The sequence below is a fragment of the Lontra canadensis genome, unplaced genomic scaffold (assembly GCF_010015895.1).
Source record: "Lontra canadensis isolate GAN:19392208 unplaced genomic scaffold, GSC_riverotter_1.0 scaffold43, whole genome shotgun sequence".
In the NCBI taxonomy this organism is placed as follows: Eukaryota; Metazoa; Chordata; class Mammalia; order Carnivora; family Mustelidae; genus Lontra; species Lontra canadensis.
This window is the reverse complement of record NW_022631037.1, coordinates 15,087,266-15,096,949: the sequence shown is the minus strand read 5'-3', so window position 1 is coordinate 15,096,949 and position 9,684 is coordinate 15,087,266. Positions and strand designations below refer to the sequence as shown.

The 9,684-nt window shown below is 55.0% G+C and overlaps 1 protein-coding gene across 1 annotated transcript; it reads left to right on the top strand.

Annotated features, from left to right (window-relative positions):
• Nucleotides 1-1,295: 1,295 nt before the first annotated feature.
• Nucleotides 1,296-5,003, top strand: KRT36 (keratin 36). Its single transcript, XM_032871610.1, has 7 exons — nt 1,296-1,754; nt 2,410-2,492; nt 2,742-2,898; nt 3,627-3,788; nt 3,892-4,017; nt 4,192-4,412; nt 4,808-5,003. The coding sequence occupies exons 1-7, from the start codon at nt 1,296-1,298 to the stop codon at nt 5,001-5,003; spliced, it is 1,404 nt and encodes a 467-aa protein (XP_032727501.1).
• Nucleotides 5,004-9,684: the final 4,681 nt, after the last annotated feature.

Here is a 9,684-nt window from a genome sequence, read left to right as displayed (position 1 = left end):
TGCTTCCATAAACGCCAACCTTGCAAACCAAGTCCGTGTGGGAGAAGAGCGAGCCGGTTGCCCGAGCCTTGGGAAGTCCCACTTGGTGAGGCGGAAGAAGGAACTTCCCTGGGGTGGTGACTTCTCGGGTGCCCCTCCCATCTTGCTTGTTGCCCTAGCAGCTCTTTGTTTGTCCTTCTTATTCCTCCCCTGCCCAGACCCATGACTTGGGGACTAGGGGGTCAGGGCAAACTGCCCCAGGATCGAGGTCTCTACTCTTCTGGGTTCAAAGAACTCTGGGTCACAAAGGAAAGTGCCTTCCAAAGCAACCCTTCAGAGGGCTCACACTTGTGATCCTTGGCCGGCCACAGCCATAAACCATCACCAAGGACTGTCCCGTGTAAGCAGTATTTCTATAGGGCACAGTGGCTTTCAAAAACACTTTTACTTCTGTTCTGTTTGATGGTCCTCATATCCGTGTGAGGCAGGCAGGGTAGGCTGATGACCTCCACCATCCTGATGAGGACACTGAGGCATGCCAGAAAGGGACATACGCTCACATGACAGAGTCACCATTCGGACCTAGGTTTCTGGTCCCTAAGTTCTGGGTGCCTACAGTTGCCCTTGGTTGTAGGAGAGAAGTGTTGGGATAAGAGTGTAGGATCTGGGATCGGAGAGCCCTGGTCTCAGTTCCATGCTCCATCACTCATTGCCTGTTTCCCTTGAGCAAGCTTGTTCTTGGCCATTTGGCGTCTGTTTCCACGTCGGTGAAATGGAGACAGATCGGTCAACTCCCAGGACTGTTGTGAGGTATAGAGGAAGTAACCAGGGCCTGGCGCGTAGGAGCTCCCTTTGTTCCCTTTTAACCATCCTGGGGGTCCGGGCATCCGTGAGCACCTGTGAGTGCAGGGGAAGTGGGTGGGGGTGACAAGTGGGATGACCAGGATGCTCAGGGGAAGGCACAGGACAGAGAGGAGGAACCAAATGTCATTTGTGAGGCCGCTCCCAATTTATGGGATCTGGTGCAAAGACTTTGAAGAGGCAATAAAATTCATATTCTCCCAGGAAATGACAACAGATGAGAGTCCTGACTTAGCAAACAAAATTTTAAAAAAAAATTTTTTTATAAGGTAAGAAATTCTGGATGGGTGGCAAAAATCACATTCTAATGAGATTAGCTTTCTGGAAGAGGAACAGGCTTTCCCAAGACTAACATGCCAACACCCCACAGAGAGTGTATATAAATACTCCAGAGAGGCCTTGAGAGCCTAGAACCCAAGCTCCTTGCTAAATTATAACCTGCCTCTGCTAGGATCATGGCCACCCAGGTCTGCTCCCCGGTCTTCTCCGCTGGGTCTGCCAAGGGCCTATGCAGCCCAGCAGGCGGCCTCTCTCGGGTGTCCTCCGTCCGCTCTGTGGGATCCTGCAGGGTCCCCAGTCTTGCTGGAGCTGTGGGGTCTGCCTCCTCCATCAGGATGGGCCTGTCCAGCCTTGGGAGCTGCTTTCCTGGCTCCTACCTGTCCGCTGGGTGCCACCCCTCTGGTTTTGTCGGGAGCGGGGGCTGGTTCTGCGAGGGCTCCTTCAATGGCAGCGAGAAGGAGACCATGCAGTTTCTGAACGACCGCCTGGCCAGCTACCTGGAGAAGGTGCGCCAGCTAGAGCGGGAGAACGCAGAGCTGGAGAAACGCATCCGGGAGTGGTACGAGTCTCAGATTCCATACATCTGCCCAGACTACCAGTCCTACTTCAAGACCATTGAGGAGCTCCAGCAAAAGGTAACGGGCCCTGGCCCCTCTCCAGCATCCCCAGCCCTGGGGGTGCCTGTCTCATCCCAAGAGACTACCCAGTGATGGTAGCTCTTGGGGAATTCTCTGTCCAGGGCAAGCTCTTCTGTCTGGGGTCCTGGTTTCCTGGGAGACCACACATCTGTGTGAGTCCTCTGATTGCTTATAGCTATGCCAGCCATCCTCTCCTCCCCTCGCCATCTCAGCCTTAGGAAGGGCAATAGCATATACCCAGCAACTACAGGATGTAGGCGCCATGCCTGATGCTTGGTATCCATTGGATTATTTATTCCTCATCTTGGAGAGATAGCTATTACTGGACCCATTTAACAGATACAGAAGTTAAATATCAGGGCGGTTCAGTAACTTGCCCAAGATTGCACAGCCTCTGAGTGTTAGATGCAGAATCAGAATCCAGGCTGGCCTGGTTCTTTCCACCTCACCCTGAGGCATCCTGCTGTGACACTCTGGGACCTACTTCTAGGGGTGGCCCTCCTGGACTGGTGATCCCTCCATACCTGGGCTCAGGGCTGGGGCTACTGAGCGTACTGGTGGGACTTAGACGCATGGCCTCTGGGCCATCCCCGCCTGCCCACCCCATCCTGCTGGGCCTTCCCTAGCTCACGGGATGCCCCTTGTTCCTCAGATCCTGCTGACCAAGGCTGAGAACGCCAGGCTGGTCCTGCAGATTGACAACGCCAAGCTGGCTGCTGATGACTTTCGGACCAAGTGAGTGGGCCCCAGTGGGCAAGGTCTGCTGTGCTTTCCCTCACCTCTCTCCTCGGCCTTGGGAGCTGGTGAGCTGGGAGGAAGGCCAGAGGGAACCGTAAGTGGGAATACGGCACAGGCCCTGGATCCCTTCTGCGTCCAAGGAAAGGCTCACTGTGCTGCTGACCCCAAGTCAGCCCCCTCAGCTGATGGAGGGCAGCCTGTGCCCGGCTCCCTCCCTGCAGACTCAACAGGGCTCTGCGTGTGCAGGTACGAGTCAGAGCTGTCCATGCGGCAGCTGGTGGAGTCGGACATGAACGGGCTGCGCCGGATCCTGGACGAGCTGACCCTGTGCAAGGCCGACCTGGAGGCCCAGGTGGAGTCCCTGAAGGAGGAGCTGCTGTGCCTCAAGAAGAACCACGAGGAGGTGAGGCTGGTGCTGTGCAACCTTCCAGCGTTTCCCAACCTGGGTGACCCTTGGGCACAACGACGGTGACCATGGCTCCCATAGGAACTCCAACTGGCATCTGCTGAGGGCGTACTGTATGCCAGAAGCTATCTGAAACTCTTTGCATTAAAAAAAAAAAGATTTTATTTATTTATTTGACAGAGAGAAAGAGAGCACAAGTGGAGGAGTGGCAGCAGAGGGAGAAGCAGGACCCCGTTGAGCAGGGATCCCGATGCGGGGCTCCATCCCAGAACCCTGGGATCATGACCTGTGCTGAAGGCAGATGCTTAACCACCTGAGCCACCCAGGCGCCCCTAAATACTTTGCATTTTGTTCTTACTTCATTTCATCCTCACGATTGTCCCATTTTACAGATGAGAAAAATGAGGCACAGAGCAGTTAAGTCACTTGCTTAAGGTCACACAGATCCCATATTCCTGCCCATGACACTAAATCTCCCTCTGGACGTTAGTGCCTGATAACATTTCTTCTATTTGCCTGACATTTGCATCATCTTTGACTCTCCCCTATCCCCAGAGTAGGTAGGTGTATGTCCATGAAGGGACCTAGGCTCAGAGAAGTTAAGATCCAAGTCTGAGGTCACACAGCTGGCTGCTGAGGGAGGAGGATTTGAGCCCAGCCTCCTGTACCCTCAATCCGTGGCATTCTTTCCACAACCTTGGTGCCATCGTGCCTCCCCTCCACAGGAAGTCAATGCGCTCCGTTGCCAACTTGGGGACCGACTCAACGTGGAGGTAGATGCCGCCCCCCCAGTGGATCTCAACAAGATTCTGGATGATATGAGATGCCAGTATGAGGCCCTGGTGGAGAACAACCGTAGAGACGTGGAGTCCTGGTTCAACACCCAGGTGGGGCTGGGGCCCCCCGGGACCACAGGCTCCTGGGGCAGCGGTTCTCCTCGAAAGGAGCTTCCCTTGGTATGACCACACTCTGGGGCCTCTTGCGTTTCAGACCGAGGAGCTGAACCAGCAGGTGGTGTCCAGCTCGGAGCAGCTGCAGTGCTGTCAGACGGAGGTCATCGAGCTGAGACGCTCGGTCAACGCCCTGGAGATCGAGCTGCAGGCCCAGCACAGCCTGGTGAGTGGCCTCTGCCTGAGTGACCAGCCGCGGCCCCTGGCAAGCCCTGGCCCACCAGCCTTGGCACGGGGTTTATCCTGGGGCGTGATCACGCAGGATGTGGAGATACCCCGAGCTTCGGGGCTCTGGGCGGGACTCCTTCCCGTGAGCAGCCCTTCCTCTCCCCCCTTACAGAGGAATTCCCTGGAATCCACGCTGACGGAGACCGAGGCCCGCTACGGCTCCCAGCTGGCCCAGATGCAGCGCCTGATCGGCAAGGTGGAGGCCCAGCTGGCCGAGATCAGGTGTGACCTGGAGCGGCAGAACCAGGAGTACCAGGTGCTGCTCGACGTCAAGGCCCGGCTGGAGTCCGAGATCGCCACCTACCGCCGCCTGCTGGAGGGCGAGGACTGCAAGTGAGTGGCTGTGGGTCCCGGAGAGCCAGGTGTGGGGACAGGGCTCCCTGGACCACCCCTCGGGGCCTCGGAGAGGGTGTCAGTCTCTGCAGAGGTTAGTGCGCAGAGGACAGGGATCTATTCAAAGCCTTTCGTTAGAGATCTCTTCTCGTCCCAGCTTGGTCATCACAGTGGGGACAAGCTGCCCCCTCCTGCCGCCACAGCTCTTCCCCAACCGTCGTGCTCGGCTAGGGGCTTCTTGTCTTCATCCCTGCAGCCCTTGGGGTTTTTAGAGGCATGGAAGCCATTCGTTGTTGTCACCCACCTATAGTCACTCTATCCCCTAAATCTGTTTAACGGGGATCTCATCCCCATGCCCCATGCCCAATGCCTTCTGATCGATTTCATTTCCTCAGGCCGCCTGTGCACCCTTGTACTGCGGAATGCAAAACTTCCATGAGGGGACCTTACGTCTCGACCGGGCCCTGTGCTCCAGCTGTGGCTTGCGGCCCGGCTCCCCAGGTCAGCACCCAGATCCGCACCATCACCGAGGAGATCAGAGATGGGAAAGTCATTTCCTCCAGGGAGCACCTGCAGCCCTGCCCGCTGTAGCCAGCCCCGGGAAGGACATGCCTATGGCTCTCGGCTCTAAATGACCCCCCGTTCCCTAGAGAGGCTCCCTGCTCAGCAGATTTTTTTCTACCAAAATACTTCTTATATTGTGTTTCTGGACTTCACTGCTTTTATGCTACGCAAAATTAGTTTCCTCTGGAAATACACCCAATAAACTCTGTTCTCTTGGCATTGCAAACTTGACTCTGTTCTTGTGAGTTAGCTAGTGCGGATGTTTGATCGAGGGTCAGAGTAAAGCTGTGGATTTTGGTCTCACGTCTATCTTCCTGCGTCTGGGTGGTAGGAAGTGACAGGACGATTAAAATATTTAAAAATGGGGATACCTCAGACCCTGGCCGTGTGAACAGATGGGCATAGCCATTACCCACAAGCTCAGCCCTGCCCATGGGTACCCACCTGGGGCAGCCCCACAAGGGACAGTCTCCCAGGCCAGCCTTCCTCAGTTGCCCTGTCTGGATCTGGGGGCCCCCTCTCCTCCCCTTCAGCTTCTCCTCCTTTGTCCAGCTTGCACCACCCTGCTGGCTCATCCCCAGGCCTGACCCTGGTGACAGTTCAGGAGGACAGTTTCCAGGACCGAGTGGGGAGAGGCAGACCGCAGCCAGCCAGCCTGGACTGACCACCTCAGGGAGGGGAGCTCGGGGACGAAGGCAGGAGGGTCAGCTGACTCCCAGTGCCGGATACAGGGCTGAAGTGAAGGACGGCAGGGACAAGGACGTGTGGGGGGTCAGACAGGGAGGAGGGGGAAGGAAGCTCACTGTGGGGCAGAGGGCAGAGCGCCCCGAATTCTCCTGGCTGAGCTGTGCCCTTCTGGGAGCCCAGCCTAACTGTGCCAGGCCCTGGACACCCCTCTGAGCAGAGAAGCATGACCTGTGAGACGTCTGAGAGCCCCACGGCTTATTTTTTGTCCCCCGGATTTATTCTTTGTGGAGAACACAGGGCCGGAGAAGATAGCAGCTTGCTCCGGGCCACACAGCAGCGAGTGACAAGGAAGAGGCCATGGTCGGCCATTCTGATTGGGATGTTGGCGCCCTTCCCCCTAGTATTGTCTCACCCCTCCCCAATGACCTGAGTCATTACTACCTGCTGGACAAAGTCAGAGGGGCAGCCCTGCCCTGTCCTGCTCCTTCCTGTGCTCCGCACCCCTGAGGTCCACCTTTCTCCATTCTGGCCTGAGGCTCCGGACAGGAGAGGTGGGCGGCTGGGGGTGCAGAGAGCGTGTCCCACCCTTGTGTGCTGGTGCATGGAGACAGTCAGGGATGGGCAGGGACGGACGTCTGTTCTGACTTCTGCTCGAGCTGCCCCCCTCCTGCTGCTGTAGGCAGACAGACCACACAGGGCTGTGTCCGGACCAGCAGTCACAGCCAGCTCCTCCCCCTGCACCGTGCGTTGTCCGAATGGGCTCACTCCACAGGGTATGGGATGCCTCATCTCAGGAGCTCACACCACCATGTGGGATTGTGGGTGCTTTCTCTATGTAGCTTTATCCAGCTTTTCATGAAATTTTCAGAGCATCTGCACTGGGTAAGGAAGCCCTCCTATTCTCAACCTCGTAACCTACTCTTAACTGAGTTCTAGCTTAAATTCCTCACTACTGGGCAGACCAGAACTTAGCACAGCCAGGGGCCCACACTGGTGCAGCGAGTGGCAGGCTTAGGATGCCCTCTCAAGCCTTTTGATGCCCATGTCATTGCTCTTTTCTCGATAGCAGAGAGAAAGATGATAGGACACATTATATTTTATCGAATTTTCCCAGAGTGAACATAATCCTTTTTTTTTCAAGGCATTTCTGATCTTGTTTATACTGATGCCAAGATGCCATCTGGCTCATTGACACACACTCAGGTCAATTAGTCAGTCAACAGATAGGTACTGAACACCCCGTGTGTGGAAAACCCAGTGCTAAAGCAGCGGCACGTCTATGGAGAAGTGGGGACATTGGGGGAAGCAGCTGGACCCAGTGTGGGATCTCAGGCCTTGTCCTCAAGAAGCCGATGGCCCAGCTGGGGAGACGGGAGACAACACCTGTGCCGTCACCCCCAGCACCGGGCATGGCAAGTGTGCGTGTAGGGCAGGCTCTCGGGTTCTCAGGACAGGGAGAGATCAAGGAGAACTGGGGGTGTAGGGGAGATTTGGAATTAATGGGGGCCTTGAAGGATGGGCAGAGCAGGAAGGAGGAGGGCAAAGGGTTTTTAGGGCATGGCCATGTTTTGGAGACAGTGCAGACCCCATCTCAGCAGAGGGCGCAGGTCCTGGAGGGAAAGTAATTCGGAGACTTACTAAGCAAGATTGGTTCTTGCCAATAAGGGGTTCCAGGTAATTATTTTTTTCTAATAAGAAGAGTGCTAAGGAAGAATGGAAATAGTCCAGAATGATTTAGAGGTTATCTCATAGCTTTAAAAATATTACTTTTTTTTTTTTTTAAGATTTATTTACGAAAGAGAGCAAGTGAACGAGTGAGCATGAGCAGGGGGAGGAGCAGAGGGGGAGGGGGAGAGAGAATCTCCCGCAGACTCCCTGCTGAGCCCGAATCCAGATGCGGGTCTCGATCTCGAGACTTTGAGATCATGACCTGAGCTGAAACCAAGAGTTGGAAGCTCAACTGACAGAGCCACCCAGGCGTCCCTAAACATATTACTTCTATGTTTTATAAAATTAATCTCTTTCCATCTCTGAGCCTCAGTTTCCCTATGTATAGCAGTAGAGAGAGTAAGACTGTCTTTGGAAGTGTCTTTCTCTTCCAGCTCCCTACCCACTTTTTTCTCCTTTCTACCTTATTCCTTCTCTCCACTTTTATTATGTTCCCCTTCCCTCAAAACCTTTCCTTTGCCTTCTTAATTAACACAATTCACCACAGGCAAAGCATTCATTCATTTACCCTTTCCCTCTGATATATCTGGAAGCCAGCACTGTGCTTGAACAATAGAGATTTCAAGAGAAATAGGAGGTCTGTCCTTGCCCTTGAGAATGTACAAGTCTCCCTGGAAAGATAGGGCTCAAACACCAGACAATTTGAGCACATCAGTGAAGGGAGGGTCAGCAGATCAACTATCGGTCACTGCCATGGAGGTTTAGAGCCAGGAGGGCAAAGCGGGACTGGAGCAGGGGTAGGCTCCAGAAACATTCCAAGCCTCAGTTTACTCATCTACTAAATGGGGCTATTGGCGATGCTAGTCTCATGAGATTATCGTGAGCTGTGAATGAGACAAGGCCTGGAGACAGCTCAGCATGAGGCCTGGCAGTCCTAAGCACTTAGCGACAGATGGCTGGTACCATTAGCCTTGTCATTAACTGGTCTGTGTGGGGGAGACAAACCCGTTCTGGGCAGCACAGGTGTGGAGCCCTGCCTAGTAACCCATGTGACCCCCAAGGGTGTGTAATTAGCATGAGGTTTCCCAGGCCTTGGCTGCTGTGGCTTTTCTGGGTCCTGTGCATCCAGGGTAGCCCTCACTGAGCCCAGAGCACAGGAGGCTGTGACTTAGCAGGGCTTGGGTGGAGCCCTGTATGCACATGGATGGGAAACATGAATGGCAAAGGTGGCTCATCCGGGCTCTCAGCTCAGCTGCGTCCTTTGCACTGGGGCATGGATTTCCAGGGAGGAGAAGGTGAGGCAGCCAATGGGTCCTGGGATTTTGTTGGGCAGATGCTGGTCTCACCAGGCTCCTGGGGTGGGAAGGGCATGGTGACTCATGAGAGTTCTAGATCTGAGGCCCCCAAACACAGGCACCCGGCCTGTGGGATGGTGGCCCAGGTGCTCAGAGCCCATCCACACTCCCCAGTGACAGCTTCTTAGCCTTGTCAGCTTTACTACAGCAAGACTCCACCCATGTGGGGACCAGTAATCATAGTGGTTGCCGTTTCTGAGCACTCACTACGAGCAGTGCTGTTCTAGATGTTTCCTCGGCTCTGAGGTGGGGGTGACAAGTCTGGGCTCACAGGGCAACATGAGGGGGAAGTGAGACCATGCATGGCAGAGCAGTGAGTCCCACACCAGGAAGGCTGCTGGAGCTCAGCTTGCTGCTGTTCTCCTGACAAGAAGGTAAAACCTATCCCTAGAAGAGCCAACAAGACCCCAAACCGCAGGGCCACCTAGAAGGCAAGTTACACGGGGCTCCTTCTGATGAGGCTCCTTATGTTGCAGCTCCACCTGCCCTCTGGCTCAGCTCTTGGCCCCTCTCCCAGGCCTCACTCCCTTGGCACATTGGGTTTTCTGGAAAAAGAACCCACCCTTATCAAGCCTTCTGGACATCAGCCCAGACAACTCCTGTAGCAGAGCTGAAACTCTGAAGTTCAGACTGTGTCTCCTGAGGGGGTGTGTGATCATGTCCCAGCATTCCGCCTCAGCCCTCAGGCAGCCCCAAGAAAGGCTGCCCCACTTCTCAGCCAGGGCCTGGGGAGACAGCTTTCTACGTAGGGTACGTGTCACCACGGGCTGGTGCTCAGTTAGCTGACCTCTATCTAGTTGTTTTGGCTGATGTTGGGGCTATACAACCAGCCAGATTTCCTTGTGAGGGAGGGAGGGAGGGAGGGAGGGAGTGGGGAGGTTGTCTGTCCCCCAGGGCTCTGTCTGGGGTGACCAACTTTCCCATTTTGCGTGGGACTGAGAAGCTCCCAGGGTTAGGCGGCTTTCGGTACTAAAACCAGAATAGTCCTGGGGAAACAA